Source organism: Bacillus rossius, chromosome 3 (assembly GCF_032445375.1).
Source record: "Bacillus rossius redtenbacheri isolate Brsri chromosome 3, Brsri_v3, whole genome shotgun sequence".
In the NCBI taxonomy this organism is placed as follows: domain Eukaryota; kingdom Metazoa; phylum Arthropoda; class Insecta; order Phasmatodea; family Bacillidae; genus Bacillus; species Bacillus rossius.
In genome coordinates this window covers 56219897-56237508 of record NC_086332.1, presented here as the reverse complement: position 1 = coordinate 56237508, position 17612 = coordinate 56219897, and the positions used below count along the sequence as shown (strand labels likewise).

General features: G+C 34.5%; 1 protein-coding gene across 2 annotated transcripts in view; it reads right to left on the bottom strand.

Annotated features, from left to right (window-relative positions):
* Positions 1-205: 205 nt before the first annotated feature.
* LOC134530715 (N-terminal kinase-like protein) overlaps positions 206-17612 on the bottom strand; it is a 73787-nt gene continuing 56380 nt past the window's right edge. Inside the window, exons 13-17 of one of the 2 annotated variants that reach the window (XM_063365822.1) lie at positions 16264-16409; positions 12385-12501; positions 9149-9313; positions 3257-3323; positions 206-967 (exon numbers count right to left, since the gene is read on the bottom strand). In XM_063365822.1, coding sequence (XP_063221892.1) covers positions 834-967; positions 3257-3323; positions 9149-9313; positions 12385-12501; positions 16264-16409 — 629 coding nt within the window. In that variant the 3' untranslated portion in view covers positions 206-833. Of the gene's footprint in view, positions 968-3256; positions 3324-9148; positions 9318-12384; positions 12502-16263; positions 16410-17612 lie in introns of those variants that run through there. The other variant, XM_063365823.1, reaches the window with a different exon arrangement.

Below are 17612 nucleotides of genomic sequence, written 5' to 3'. Positions count from 1 at the left end.
TCAGCGGATGATGGATAGGAAAACAGATCACAGATGACTGTGACGAGAGTATGTGCGAATAAGTATGGAAAAAAGAGAAGAGGTCTCGATAATAGAGGAGCACAAGTATGGGAGAGACAGAAAATGGTAAAGAGGCTTGCCTTCATTAGTCCTACAAGATAATTCATAGTAATTTTAAATTTAGATGTTTTAAAAAAAAATTTACTGTGTTTTCTCACTACTTTAATTTAATGATACATACATGTGATTATAAAGCTATGAATGAATCAAACATGGCAAGATACTCATTCTTATATTTAATATTTAATTTTTCTATGAATAAATACCTATGTACAAAGGGAATCAATGACCTGGATGCTAATTCATATAATTTATTGTGTTTTAATCCATGCTAATTCTCAATCCTATGTTTTAATGATAAATCTACAACTATGACTTATTCTGCTGCATATACCATAAATGCATGAATGCATGTATTTATTTAAACATATTCAATGTTAATAAGTTATAATCTGGCTTGTGTAAAAATTCCTTTTTAAAGTTACACAAAAGTTACAAATAGGTGACAAAATATGTCAGTTCCAACTATAATGCATTTACACAAATATTCAATCAATAAGAGTTTCATAAAGACCACTGTTTAAAATTCAGGTGTCATAACATACTGTACACGGTGCAAGGTAACAAGTAGTAAATCTTGCCAAGTTGACGTAGAGACACCAATCACAGTAAAAACAATGTTCCGGCAATATTTTTCAAAATGCATGCACAATAATATTTGAAGAAAAGTACGACTCGACACAGACGATGGTGGAACCAAGCGGTACTCGACGCTAGAGTTTCTTGGCCCCGAGTTTCATGGGGCCGCCACTCACGACTCTGGTCGCTCTGCGAGCTTCCAACTCTTTCTGCCGCTGGAGTTTCTTCTCCTCCCGCTTCTTGCGGGCTTCCTCCAGGCGACTGGTTGCTACAAAAATGCCACGGCAGTGGTAAAAAGAAACTTAAATCACGGATATACAGTTAGCTCACTTGTAACCAATGCTAAGGTTCCTAGTTTACTCAAAGGTACTGCTAATTTTTAACCTCCGATGCAAAAAAAAGGGGTGTTATAAGTTTGAAGCCTATGTCTGTCTGTGGCAACATACCTTCCAAATGGATAGACACATTTCAATCCAGTTTTTTTTATTTGGTAAGCTTGCGTTGCCAAATTTTCACGCAGGAAACAACATTTCAAACACACGCTTTGTTTTTTTTAAAACTGCCATAACGACTTTGCAGGCGGAACACAAGAACAGTAAGAGAAAAACAATACTACGATCAAATGTTGACCTACAAACAGATGTCGTCTGGGCAGCTGTTTAGTGAAGGTATCTACTAACCCCATCTAGTGGAGTAATTCTCTACTACATCTACGAATGGCAGTGTGCTCTAGTCTGGTTTTTTTTGCAGAAGGTTCACATTTACCAAAACAACTAAGTATCTTTTAGAATAAAATATCTTTTAAATTGTATGCCTAAGGCATATTCATTCAGAAGAGTAAAAATGAATTGGCAAAGCAATTGTAAATATGAAAAATAAAATGTATCATAATGAACATGAAATACAACCAATTTTTTTAAAATTACCTAATCAAATTACTCATCAAAGTACCAAGGGAGCAACATTAAATAATCAAACTTTTTAAATTCAAGCATAAAAAACTTTGTGGTTGTCAATGACTGATGCACATAATTTCTTGATGTGATATGATTATGAACAGGTATTAACACAATTTTATATATATATATATATATATATATATATATATATATATATATATATATATATATATATATATATATATATATATGTATACAGTCAAACCTCTATCTATCGTTTTTCAGGGGACCAACAAAAAAATTTAGTAGATGCGGACATTCAATAGATGTGGACTTCACTCTTAGATTCTGAAAAAAATATTTCAACCTCAAAATTAGTGTCAGAAATATATCAGTTACTTGTCATTAAAGTTTAATCGGTTGAAAAAAAATACAAATTGAAGCATTTTACTTAATTCAATTTACACTTGCAAAAAAAAAAAAAAAAAAAAAAAAAAAAAAAAAAAAAAAAAAAAAAAAAAAAAAAAAAAAAAAACATACGCACAATAAACCTACATGGAAATTGGTCTTTTTCAATATCCTGAAGTCCGAAATATGTTTACTCATGTTATCAAATGTAGAGCTGTACTGAAGAAGCCGATTTTGCCAATATTTAGTTGAATCAGCATTTCTGCCGACTTCCGATACGCTTGTTAATTTTCGGCCGATATTACAGAAAAACGAAACAGACTGCCATAACCTAAAAATCCACGAGTACCATTTTCACTTTTCGTAGTAGTACTGCATTCTTTTAGATCGCATTATTTCTTAGCAACATGTGCCAACTGTACATATCAAAATTTAACATCCTTTTTTTCTTTCAATAATGTTCTTTAAATTTAATGTCATAAATAAATACATTACCATCACAGTAAATATACATCATCTCGGTTGTTAAGGTAACTATTATAGTGCAAATGTGGTAGCTATCGTGCTTCTGTAGTATTATGGTATCTACAAAGAATCTTTAGTTCTTTTTACGGTAATTATCGTAAGATAACAATTGGGTTTGTACTGTAGTTATGGTACATCATCCATATTTCTTCGTAAGTTGTTGTTCATTTGTCTTTTCTTCATGTGTACGTGCTCCATTACTTGGCTGCAGATTTAAGGTGATTTTTTAATACTTCTGTATAAAATTGTTACTATTTTTATGATGGGTTCTGTCTAAGAAATGGTTATTTCTGCAAAATTTTTATGGTTAAACGATCATCTATTATAATTTATAGTGACGAGACCACATATTTTGTACGATAAATGCGGACAAAATGATAATTCGAACATCGGTACAAGCGGACTTTTTTAACCTTAGTTGTATGGCAATTTTGCCGGGACCATAGAAAGTATACGATAAACACAGACAATCGATACATGCGAGTTCGATAGATAGAGGTTTGACTGTATATATATGTATGTGTGTATGTATATATATATATATATATATATATATATATATATATATATATATATATATATATATATATATAAATCATGATCATTCATCATTCCATTATCAATCTTGGATTATACAAAAAAAAAGAGAGGTTATATCTGCAAAGTGCTTTGCATCAACCATATTTTACAGTATGTACAGAAAAAATTGTAACAAAGCAACTCACAATTGGAAACATCTTCCAGAGGCTCCCACTCCGACTCCTCCCACCCTGACTGACTCTTGGTTAGCCCCTGAAACACAGGCGAATAACACAATAACTATGTACGGACCATGACATACCTTAACAACAAAATGCTTTTACAGAAGAAGAGTGTGGATACTAAATTTTTTTTGAATATACCTAATTTTTAACAGCTTTTAGCAAATCATAATTTCTAAGGTCGAGTGAATATTTGGCAAGAATAATGATATTAAGCATAATAAGATAATTAGATAATTAATAAGGATGATTGCTAGAAAAATTAATTCATACCAACCTATGCCATTTCAATAATTACCTTGTATAGTAAAATAACACAAAATTTGATCACCATGTCCACTTCTTTCAATCTATTATGTGGAAAAAAATGATCTAATATTTGAATGCTGCCATAAACATGAAAACAATTTTATATTGGCTGTGAATATGTTAAATCACAGCATGTTGGGGTGAACCATGGGACCGTCCAGACATATCACTAACAGTACACTTATACTGAAAAGTAAAAATTGTCTGTAAATCATTGACTAAAGACCTATTTTGGTAACATACTTCTTGTAAATACACATTGGGTAGAGAGTTTAATTATGAATAGCAAAACTTACATTAGTAGAGACATGCAGTTTTGGGGTTTATTTTATAGCAAAATTCGTTGTTATTTACCCTTAAAAGTGGTGTTATCATACATCAAAAGCGGTGTTATTTTTTAAATAGTTTTAGCACTATAAATTAAAAAAATTAAGCTAAGCATACCTTGAAATTTTGGACACATTCTTGCATTGTACAGTTGCACTAGCAGCAGTAATTTACAATCGAATTTACACATCACTTTTTACATACAGTAATTGAAAATATTTTAGTACCTAAACCAGCAAGAATAAATATGAAGTCTCTAAAATAGTGACATAAACACATGGAACAAAATCCTCAAACTTTAGCTCTCGAAAGCAAAAGTAGCCATGATACACAAATTAGCCTCACTTAAATTTGTCCTGCGGTCTGTTAAGACTGTGTTATATGAGGACAAAAATCGTTCACAGTCAACGTTTGCAGAAGGCATCCAGATGGCTTCAAGGCAGCTGGAAGCAAACAATGGCTGTGACAGCTTTACTACATTCAATGACTTCACTACGTCCACTGAATTGTCTGTTTCCATTTGTTTTGTAACAATGTCCTGAAGCTGACCAAAACCAGCTGTTAATTCTTCAGTGCTTATGGAGTAGAGACTATGGACAGTTTTCAGTTTCTGCACCATTTCTGGGTTTAATTTAGCAAGCAACAAACTTTCCTGACTAAAAATTTGAATTGCTTCAAATCTCTTTCTACTTGGGTCAGTTGTCATGAGAGAGTTCAGTTTGGAAAGGGCTTGTGTTGCTGTTCTTGTGATGGACACTTTAGCTTCAGCAGCTTTAGCGGGGGGCATGTTAGACAAAGCTCTACTGGTTGCCTCAAAATAAATGCCACGAGTGATGTTTTCAAATTTTTTTTTATACCTTGCAAGTCCCCATATAGTGAATGGGCAGTTGGATACAAAGAACCTTCAAGTTTCTGTATTAGCTCTACAAGGCTCTTGGCATGCTCTTTCACAAAGACAGCTTGACAAAGAATGAGAGAAATGTCATTTTCTGTGAGTGAACACAGAAACTCAACCCCTGAATTTTGTGTTGCCTTTAGTTCATCTGTTTTGCAGAAATCAACAATGTCATGTATGTAGTCTGCTACATAAAAAACGCTGTTGAACCAGGAATTCCATCTAGTAACAACAGGAAGTGGGAACAATGGACGTTTCTCTCCATGCTTTTCTTCAAGAAAGCTAGCATACAGGTGCCTTCTTTTCCTGGTGTTGTTGAACACATTTTTTATTTTGCTCATAGCATTGTTCAACTCAGGCAACTCTTTCACCCAGACATTGCCAACTAGATTTAACTTATGTGCCCAGCACTGGACATGCGTTAACTGGTCTCCAAGGATTACTTCGAGAGTACTAACAGCCTTGGTCATATAACGAGCAGCATCGGTTACTACTGAGAGCACATCACCATACTGTACATTGTACATTTTGAGTGAATCTAAAATTGCCCTCACACAGTTTGTGGCATTAGCAGCTTCAAGAAAGTGAACTCCTGCAACAAATATTTCTGGTTTATCCTGTTGAAGATTCAGAATTCTAAATAAAACAACAAATACACACCTACCCATTTTATCTGTTGTTTCGTCGCACAGTATGTCAATTTTTTTGTCCTTTAATGCAGTTTTGGCATCTTCAATTCTGCATTTGGCTATGTCCCCTACATATTTCTCACGGACTGTTCTCGCAAGTGGCATGTCTCCAGCACCTTCGATGTATTTGTTCAGCCATGCCCTGATATTAGGATCATCAAGCTTTTCAAGGGGTATATTTGCCTTTATAAAGGTCTCTGCTGTTTCCTTTATAAATTCCAACTTTTTGTCTTTTTGGACATTATTTTTTGCTGTCTGAAACGCTGAAGATATTGACGACTGGCGTTCAGACGCACTAGATGAGCCTTGCAATGAAGAGAGACGCTTCTTGTGTTTTTCACTGCCTACATGTTTTTCACATGAGTCTTTCCTATCCCAAGAGACGGTGACATTACAGTGACGACAAAAAAGTGTGGTTGAATCACTAGCATAAAGTCCGTGTTGAGAAAATTCAGAGGCTCGCTGTTTTGCAGTTACCGGCACTTTAGGCATTTTAATAGGCCTAATGTTTTAGCCGACCTTTAAATTGTACACCTTTAATTTATTTCACAGACGTTGAAAACTATCTGTAACAAAATTCGACCCGTTAAACTTTAACTTGCGCACAACAGAATGTTACGAATCGTCACCGTGTTTGCATTTTAAATTTGGTATTTGGTTAATAAAAATGGACGCAATGGACAAACAACGCTAAAGACTATATAAGAGAACAACGCTTCGAGAAACAACCTGCTGTAAACACCGTGATAATCGACTGTCCAGGCGAGCCGAATATCAAAATACAGCAAAACCCCTTATTTGCACTTTTCATGGGGACAAAGTAAAAAAGTGTAAAAAGCGGGAAAGTGTAAATAAAGGGAAAAGTAAGAAATACGTTAAAGTTAATTAAAATACAGTCGCATCCTGCCGCGTTCAGAACGGGCTACATTACACAGTAAAAATAAATAAAAAAGGGGCGCAAATTGATGAAAATTTACCGTCAATTGCGCGCCTTGCGCGGAGAAAGGTCATTGTACTCGATCATCTGTTGTTACAGTGCGGCCCAGTGCGGCGTCTGTTCTCTGAGCTGCGCATGCGCAGTATAACTCATTCAATGCTCCGCCCAGACTCGTGACCTTCCATCAGCAGCCAGCCAATAGAAGCGAGCCTAGCGGAAAAAAATATAAGCTCCACCTCCCGTGTACCAGTTTTGTCCAGTTCTAATACCAGTTTATTGGTATACGCACCCGCTTACTCGCTGCCGTGACATGTTCAAGTTTACGTTCATCTTGATGTCTTGATACCAATAATTAATAATTTACGATCCCCACAAATAAATGGTTAGTTTAAAAAATATGCGTCAACAGTATAATACTTCCGAAATTATATAATACGTATAAAACAGTTACCAAGATTCCACTCATTTTATCTTGTGAAGTTCATGTCTCGTACCAGTATTTCGGCTAAGTTGTGACATAAATACAGTATCAGCACTTACAATGTTACGATCAGCCACGTAATATTTCCGACATTTCCGTTACGTTTCTATATTCGTGAGTTTACGTTTTTCCCTAGTACATTTTAGATTGTCTCCTGCTGTAATTACTCGGACTTTTACACGCCTAGGCTTAAATTGTTACATGTTTAGAAATAAAAGCAACTTTTCATGTTATAAAATACACTGTGTGGGTAGTTATCTTTGGTTTTTTGTTGTTTCACGTTTGTTACTGTATTTACAAATTGAATTGCCGTGTTCGAATGAGGAAAATGTTCTGACTGTTCGCCGAAAATTCAAGGATTTCGCGTTGTTATCCAAAATGTGAGAAATTCGCGTTATTCTTAAAAATGTACTCAAATTCGCGTAAAAATTCGTTTTATCGCAATCGCGAAATATGCATGTCTCTATACATTAGTTATAAATTGAAAGAAATACTCGATTAAAGAATAAAATAACAAATTTTTGTGTACTTCTAGTGTAATCATTTTGTTTGCAATGTTAAAATATTTTATTAGTAATTTTTTCTATTGTAGCAATCTTTTACATAATCTTTTAATCTTATTCTGATTCTGCTGTCACTTAATATGCTTTTATATCTTACAGTATTAATAAACTTCTTCATTCTTCAATATGAAATTTCCTGTTTGCCATTTCTCGAGATGCTGCAAGGTAATACTGTTGTAAGCTCGCTTCAAATTTTAATGTTTGCATTATGAAATCCTCCAGTGAGAGCTGTTTCAAAATAAAATAATACTTATGTTTTTTTAGTTCGTAAGCATTCTCTGAATATGCCTCCTGACAAATGCTGAGGAAAAACATTTTCTAAAATAAAAATTAAAAAAAAATCTTACTACTGCTATGATATACATTTTAAGACATGCATCTACTTAACGTGTGGTGCACAGTTATAGACTACACCACCGCTGCTGCTGCAGGAGAATTATCAACATTGTGTGTATTACTACGGCTTACTTCCACTAAATTATGTAACTTCCTAGAAGTTTAGAACAGCTTTTAGAAATAAAATAACAAAAAAATTAATCCTGTACCATCAAATAGTTTATGACATACATATTTGGTTTTCCGTTAATCAAGTTTCTCTAGGTTTATACGTGTCAAATCACATCCTGGGGTATCTGTGGCAATACTGTGGTATCAGGAATTGGTATCTGAAAAGGAGGTATCAGAGCAGCCTTACTTTCAACACAGCAAAAACATAAATGTTACACAGAGATTAGCATTTATGCTTATGGGATTAGAAAGCAAAAGGTTTATACATTAACCATTAATGGATGTACTGTGTTTTGTCGCATGAGCATAATCAATGCACCGTTATTTTAGGGCGTCAAAATTTAGAGAAAAAAATTCTCAATAAACGTTGCACAATGTTTTTGGTCCCGCTATTAGATTCAGAGTGCTTTGTGTAGGTATTTTTCCAGTATAAAATGATATATTTTAAAGGTGAAATCTAATATTCATTCAGATATTACTGCAAACTTATTTAATTAACAGAAATACGAAGTTGTCTGATGTGTAAATTTTCTTTTAAAGACCTTTTCAAATGTTATAACCTTTATCTGTTTGTCTTCGTCACCACTGTGTACTGTTTATAAAAATGTAGCCAGTGCTAGGTAGCATCATTCATGTTTGGTTATGTTGATTCCCATATAGAGCACATGCTCTGTCTATTGCTGAGTTAACTATATTTAATAGCCCACACTCTTTCGTGGTAGTGTGTATTACGGCGAAATTTATGTGTTCGTTCCGACTCACGTCCGGGTCACATTTTGGTTTTTCTTTTTAAAATTGAACAAAATGTTTTGTGGCATGACTTATTAATTTGAATTTTTTTGGCATGATTTTGTATATTCTACTGTTTAAATAAACATACTTTCCATGAATAGATTTTTTTTATGAATAATTTCCCCTAACAAAAAATGTTTTTTTTTTTTGCATAAAAATTGCACCCCTACTGTTTAAACTTGATTTTAGTATAAAATGTACGACAATTATGTGATAAAAAGCTGTAATTTTTTGAATCATGTAAGATGAAAACCAGGTTAGTGTTTAAAGTTTCACACACTTAAAAAACACTAAACCTTCAAAAGCAGAGGAGAAAGCCCAACCAACCAACCAGGTGACAAGCCGGCACCACTCACCGTTCCCCGGGTGGTGAGACTGGACCCATCTTCCTTGGCGTCGCCCCAGCTGTAGGACCCGACGGACCGCGTGCCCGGGGACTCCGCTGTCGTGGTGAACTCTGTGTGTATCCAGCCCTCGCCCGGGCTGCTCAGCTCACTGCTGGGTGCCGGAGGGGGTGATATCTGGCTCCAATCAAGACACGCGTTCATGCAACACCTCACACAATTGTCCACGAGTGGCTCACACAGACGACACAAATGGATAGGAATCTTCTACTGTATTTAACTTACAAATGAGAAAGATTTCTCAAGCTAATTGCAACACATGTTTTTTTTAATAACAGGGTGTCTACAAATTCCTGGTGAACCAATCCAAGAGTTTTTTCGGGACCTTTCAATAAAATTTTTTATAACTGTTTTTATATCACAAGGTCATTTATTATATAAAATAAGCAAAATAAAAAAAATACGATATAAATCTATTTGAAGGAAAGTTCAGATTTTAAAGAAAAAGCTAAAAACTTTTTCCATAATTAATGTGACTACTATTTAATGAACAATTATAAACTCATGTAAGGTGTCAAAAAATAAAATTCAAATCAGTAAAAGGCTGTTGGAAATAAATGTTTGTAGCTTCCAGCATCATTATTGTTTATTTTGGATATTTTTGTGACTCTCGTGATTCTGGTTTTGTAACATTATCTTGAATTTTGTGACTTCTATGACACAGACATCTTGTAGAAGGAATATAGTCTTGTGATTATTGGTATTTTTTGGTGAATTTCTTTACCAATATTTCAGTTAATGATAATATATTTGTTTATCCGATAGTATATCTAAAGCTATTCTTTTTTATTAGTTAATTTCAAGTTTGAGTAGAAATTTGAAACAATTTCACCCCAAACCTGCATGCAATTAAAGAAGCAGCATGTAACCAAACCACATAAAGGCATGATATAACATATAAGATTTTATGGTGTTATGAAAAAGGACTTTTCGTCATTAAGAATTGTGGATTTCGTCTTTATCGTCATAAAAAATTAAAACACATGTAATAACATGTACACACCTAGCAGAGCTGTCTTGATCAAATGCTTCAATAATTCGTGGTTAGAGACTTAAAATATGCACATTAAACAATACTATGTTGAGAGTACATAAAAAATTAACAACTAAAATATTCATTATTCTTATGCAGGTAAGTACTGTTCCTGAGTTCAGGAGAGAGTCTAAATTAATTAAAATAGAAACTACAGTTAAACTTTTGTTCTATAAATGCAATATAATTAAGCTCAGGAAAAAGCCACCATTGTCAGCAGTTCAGCATTCTCTGGTTTTAGAGATCTTCTGTCACTTACAACTACAGAATACTTAGAAAAAGATCTTTCTAAGTCCACATTCGTTGCAGGTATCTATATTAACTTTAAAGCAGCAGCTGCAAATTCAGGATAATCCGCTTTCATTTTGTTTACTTTATGGGCCCAACATTGTATGTGGTACATGTGGTCACCAAATACGCCTTCAAGGGTGCCAGCAGATTTTGTCATGTACCTGGCACTATCTGTAACATACGTAATTATGTTTTCTTCCTTGACTTCATATTTGGAGCATACATCAATCACTGCCCGAGAACAACAAACAGCATTTGCTGCATCAAGGACACAAGAAGCCCCTAAGATAACATCTTGTTCAGCACCTGGTTTCAGAATTTTAAACAAGATGTTGAAAACACAATTATTACTCTTGTCAGTGGTTTCATCTGCGAGTATGACCACATCTTGCCCCAAGAGCTGCTGCTGCTTGATTTCCACTTCTTTTTTCTCTCTAAGTAGGGGAATGTACTTTTTCCTCATCCAATCCGCTGTTGGAAGATCACCAGCACCACTTACATGCTTCTGCATCCATGCAGTCAGCTTGCTGTTGTCAAGTTTCTCAAGAGGAATACCTGCAGCTACAAAGGCTTCAACAGTTTCGAGAACAAAATCTTCCTTTTGTTTTTTTGTGCATGTTTGCGCCACTCCTGCTTCTGGGATAGAAAGCTGTCGTATCAAAGTGCATGGGGATCGTTTAGCTTTTACATGTTTGTCGCTAATTATGTGCTTGTTTACCGTGTCCTTACGTTCATGCTCCAAACGGCAATTACAATATTTACAGAAAAGTATTTTTCCGTCACTGACATATAATCCCTCATTCTTAAACTCGTCAGCATGTGATGCCGCAGTAGCTTTATTTTTCGGCATGATTAAGAAATTTAGCTTTCATTTATGCACGTCATTTGTAAACAAAGCCCGGAGGTACCAAAAACTAGTATTTACTGAAGTTTTAGCGAAAAAATAAACCGCGGGAAGCCTACTTTTTACAGGCGAGAGAGCCATATACTCAACCCGAAGTAAAAGGTTAGGTTATGTCAGGTCAGTGAAATAAATGTTTTTATTTATTTTCCGGGAGGGTTGGGTAGGTAAGCGTTATTTAAAGTATTTAATGACCGTAAAATAAATAAATCCTTGCAATATGGTGCTTTTTCATTAGCGATCGGAAAACTTCGATTATGTTACGATTTTGGCACTCTCGCCTGTGAAGTGTGAAATGAAAATGAAGGCTTCACGGTAAACTGCTTATTCAACAAGCACACAAAATTGCATTATAGTGAAATTTCATTAAATATTAAGTGATCATTAAATATCAATGTTCGCTTTTATTTTATTTTCATACGTATTTATTTAATGAATGCAGTTTTTTTTCACGTGTATTTTTCAAAGGATACAGCAAACAAGGCGCTGAGATTTTTCACGTTGTTGTGTTTGTTAACTTGATAATTTTAAGTTTACGATCGTCAGTTGTTAATATTGCGTGATCTCTAGTGGCTCTGGCTAGATGCGTTTAAAAACCCTAACCTAACTCCGATAACGATCTTTTTTTTGTTCGTGAAATCGTCAATTTTTGTGATATCTTGTAATTTTTTAAGATGAATAATTAACGCATTAAATAACCACCATACTGCAGTTGGATGACGACCATTTCTTCTACAAACAGATACGGAATTTTTGTCAATCAACCAATAGTCGGTAGTTAACGATTTAAATCAATATTGAGGTGTTTATTTGTGGTTAGAAAACATTTCACATTTTTCGCGGTTTGGGATGAATTTCGCGTGAAAATTCGCGATTTCGCATAAAACCATATAATCTTGGCTCTACATATAAGTAATAAAAGGGAAAAAAAAAAACTGCACCAGTACATGATGCAAAACTCACTGGTTCCTCATCCAGACTCCCCCACTCCTCGGTGTCCCAGCCGTCGGTGCCCTTCCTGTCCGGGTTTCGCGCAGCAGGCGTCGGGCTCCGCGGCTCCGACACAGTCGACTGCCCTGTCTGTGGTTACGGTCCATTAACCAATCAATAAAAACTATGCTCTTTTAAAGTATAATAAGTTGGTTGCAATAGTTTAGTAAACTCGTTTTAATAAACGGTGCCCTGCACGAGATTAGAAACTCGTTCCAACGCATTATGCAAAATTAATTTATTAATATTCACTTCGCCCACTATTAAAATCTGTATTTTATTTTATTTATTATTATTTTTTTTTTTTTAATATTTACATTACTTGGTAATACACAGTGGTTGGAGGTGATGGGATCTCCAAAATTAAAGTAACACGAATTACTTGAGTAATGAATTGGAGGTCATAAATTTGAGTCACATCCTGGTTCCTGAAATCGAACTTACAACCCTAGCCAAAAGCATAATGACCAACAAGGACTCCCAAATGATTTATACTAATTTATAGTGATGTATGAAAGCAATACAAAACATACTGCTTGTAGTATTATACTATTATCTTTGGAATCACTGACACAGGTTACTACTTACTTTCTTTATTAACCTTGAATTAAGTGTGTAATTCCAGGCAAACTTTAGCTTATATTCAAGTCTATACTACAAATAGTCCATACCTAATTTCAAATTTCAGAATAAAATGTAGTATGTTACGTAGTGGGCTACATTTGGCAGAAAATAACTAAAATAACTCTGATGATCAACCAACACAATTAAAAATAAACTCCTAGAAATAGGCCAAGACTCAAAAACTTCAGCTAAGTCAAGGGAGTAGCTGCAGCTAGATTTGTCTTGAGGATCACAGTACTCCAACAGATACTCAATGGTACTGTATTTATCTACAGAAGGGTCACCCCTTCGTATGGGTCATATCCTTAATTTTGGGCTAAAAAATCTAACATTTTCAATGTAAGGTTCACCCTCGAATATGAGTCATGCCATATAACTGTCTCCAGTAGAATACAAGAGGAGTCTTTATGGTCTGTGTCTCAGCTTACTGCCATGTAAGAGTAAGAAACAGCACTGATGTCCTTCGTCTTTCCCCTCTTCATCCTTTATGGCCCTTTCTCCCCCTCCCCCTTCAAACCTAGCACTAACAAAAAATACAAAGGAAAGGAATGCTATTTTTTATACCATGCTTCCCTTGTCAATTTTTTGTCAGTTTCTTCAATAAAAACAGGCACGTTCTTTACAGCAGTTTTGTCATGAATGAAATATTGCAGTAGAAAGCGTAGGAAATCTTATGCAAAAACAATGTTTGTATACAGCTGCATCACAAAAACCAGTCGAGATAGATGTGATAATTGTGTACAGTGCCAGTTTACAACAACAAGAGAGGGAGGGAGAACTGCAAACACTGCTGCATGGCCACACACACTCAAACACACACACATGCACTCCCTTCCCCTCTTTCTTTCTATCTCTGGCTGGTTTCTTTTTAGATTCCACCTCTTGAGGCGGAAGCAGCAGACAGGTCTGCCGGGTAGCCGTATGACAGGTGGCAGACGTAGCTTAACGGCACATTTCATGATGCTTTACACTCACTGCTGAGATATTTTAATCAAACAATGTATATTCACTCGTGACATATTTATTAAAAACCAACATAGGCTAGTTTTTTAAGCATATAGTCAACCACAACAGTGCAAAGTTAATATTTTTTTTTTTTTACCTAAAAAGGAAATTTTCACGTATAGATAGCAGTAAATTTTCTTAAACAAAAAAATGACATAAAATCTGCAATGCATACATGGATAAATACGGTATTTTTACATTTTGACATGTGCAACCGGCATAAAATCACATACTACCATTATTTTGCAAAAACTCCACAGCAGAATCTCATATTTATGTTCCTGCAATTTTCTTAAAGTATAGTTAGTTAAAAATAATTTTACAGCCTGAAAAACGTAAATAGAATTTATTCCCCTATTTAAATATCAAAGCACTAGAAAATGCCATTTTGGAATGCCTCCTGTATATCATAGCTTTGTAACACAGCATAACTACGGAAAAAAAAAATAAAATTTATGGAATGTACCTTTTTTCTACTATAGTGACAATTGATAGTATCATGGAGCATAAACATGAAAGCGATACAGAATATAATTACACACTGTGATAAACCAGAGAAAATTGTGGACAGCGTTACTTTTGTTTAACTAGTTGTAATGTATTTTACACCTCGTTTAATACAACTTTTTAAAGAAAATGTGAAGTTATGTTTAAAAATGCCTAAGTTTTGTAGTTTTTGAAGACAGGTCAATCGATGATCAGAAAAGGTCAGAAGAAAAGGAAACATTATAAAATAACAAATTACCTTCCTTTTTTTTTAAAACTTTTTTTAGGTGAGGTTATAGTTAATGTGCAGTTTATTTTAGCCTGGCTATTGAATGGAAACAAAAAAAGTACTTCAAGAGCACTTCTTTTTCAGAAAAAATACGTAGAAATATTTTGAAAAACATATTTTTGAGTTCTTTTTTGTTGCTAGATTATCCTGCAAAGGGATATTTTTCAAATCCACCCGGTTTCACAAAAATTTCACTGGTCGAGAGGGTTATGAATTCCAGGGAGGTTTTTTTTTGGCATAAAAGCTTCTTTTTCATTAAAATATAAAAAATAAAAATTTCTAACATTTTTTAAAACTTTCTGACTTGTTTTCAAATCATTTTGTAAGAGGGTCTACTAGTTAAAAATTCAAACACATGGTTAGATTGGTTAGGTAGATTAAAAATAGCTTAAATTATGAGAATGGTTAGTTAAGTTATTTAAAAAACTTGTGAAATGGGTTCATGAACAGTTGGTTAGGTTAGGCTATTAGGCTGGTAACATAAAAAATACTGGACATACCACTTTAAATGTATCTTTCTAACACCAAACAACAGTTATTACAATTTTATAATATTTTTTATGTTCCTAACCTAAGAAAAAGTTTAACCTAACCTAAACAACCATCTTAACAATTTCATAGTACACACACTTTTTAAGTATTATAAATGTCGCTAACCTTACTCAACTGACCACACTCAAAACATTACAGTATTTGTAACATATAGACCCAACTAACGACAAGCTAAAATGGAAAACTACTGGTAAACTACTTGAAGCATCAGAACACCTTATTAGAAAAAAAAACCCATAAAAAGATGATGTATTACTATCAATATTTTTAAATTTTTAATTCAATAAACCACACAAATTTTCTTGACTTTAAAGACCTTTAACCTAGTACAATTATTATGTAATTTAACTAATTTAAGGCTATACTTGAATGTTGTGAATGTTAATTATCCAAAGGCATATGTGTATTGTGCTATGCAGAAATTTTATGCTATAAATACTTTTTTGTCATGAGCAAAAAATCCCTTTAATATTGACTGATAAGGTTAAGCTACGTTAGGTTAACTGCATAATTAAAAAAAAATATATATTATTTCATAATTTAAATATTTTAACAATTATTTTCAATATAATTTATGTGGATTACTAAACAAACTTTATATTATTATTATTATTATTATTTGTCAGTTTTTCCAAGTTTTTAAATTATGTCAAAAAATTTTTTTTAGTGGGATTCTAATTCTCATTCTTACTATTCATATTTGCAGATAATTTCATATTCGTGTTAGTACTTCATTCAAAACTAAAAAACTGACATTCGCACAGGCCTAATTATAACTGAACTAGATTTCACTCGACTCTACCTAAAAATTTGCATACTTGTCCAATCTCAAAAGCATTGTTCCTTCACTGACTTCGTTTCTGAGCCAAGCTGTTCCCTGCCAGCACCGCGCTCACCTCCATCTCGCCCCAGTTGTCCCCGTCCCAGTTGTTCTCGTCGTAGTCGGACACGGAGTCCGCCCCGCGGCTCTCCTCCTGCTCCAGGGACGTCATGGAGGTCACGCTGGACGTGGTGGTCGAGATGCTGCTGCTGGAGGGTTGCTCTGGCGACAGTAGACACCCGCACACCCTTCCCACAAGACTGCATCTGCTGAGAGTAGCGTGCACGCGGGATGTCTACAAGCACCCGGTGAACCAGTTTCAACGACTTTTGCATTAACTTTTAATAAAATGTTCTTACAATATTTTTGTACCACAGGGCCATATTTTATAAATAAGATTATATGCAAAACTAAAAATAACAAAATTGAATAAAAAAAATCTACCACAGGGTCCTATATTATATTTATAATAACATTATAAACAATAAAAATTAGCATATACAAATTAAATATGAAATAAGATAATACTGTTTTGCTATAATATGCTGATTTTTATGTTAGAAAGCTGAAATTTTTTACAGAAAAATTCCACATGATTTATTTGGATGGTCTCCAAATATTTAAATTTAATGCATCATTACAAACTTAAGGGTGCCGTCTGGACGCTGGAAGAAATACTCTGTAGATAATTACCTCTATGACTCTCATTTAAAAAGTACTTGAGATTTTGTTTTTTCTTGTGCAGAAAAGGAATAAAAAAAACATTCGACATCAGTCTGGTGGAATTTAAGTTACCCTGTACCCACATGTATGTATGTATGTGTGTGTGTACACATACACACACACACACACATACACACACACCCACACACACACACACACACACACACACACACATATATATATATATATATATATATATATATATATATACAGTACACTCCCTATTTAACGCGGTTGTCGGGGGACATAACTTTTACCCGCGTTGTTGCATAACCGCGATGTTTCGATGTGACCAAGGTCAAAAGTCATAAAACACCGCCTGTGTTCTAATAGGTCGGCAAGCACGCACAGTATAGACGGCCCGCCTTTGTGCGGACTTTGCATCCGCAGTTTTCACTAAACGCGGGTGAAAAAATAAAAATAATAAATTTTAAAGATAAATATTAAATGTTGAATTGTTTTTATTTTTCCGCGTGCCGCGCACAGTTTGTCGCACGGCCTACGAGCGCGCCACACGCCGCCATACACACGTGCGGCACACAAGCTGCTGCCAGTCTCGTGGTGTCAGCCACAGTATCTGCTTCGTCTGAGTGTCCGTAACAAAGTAAGGGCAGTGTGTGCGGTTACACACGATTCTGTGGTCAAAGTCTTCTAAATAGAAAGGCCACAGTAATACTTCAAACCGAATATGAATCGCAAAGT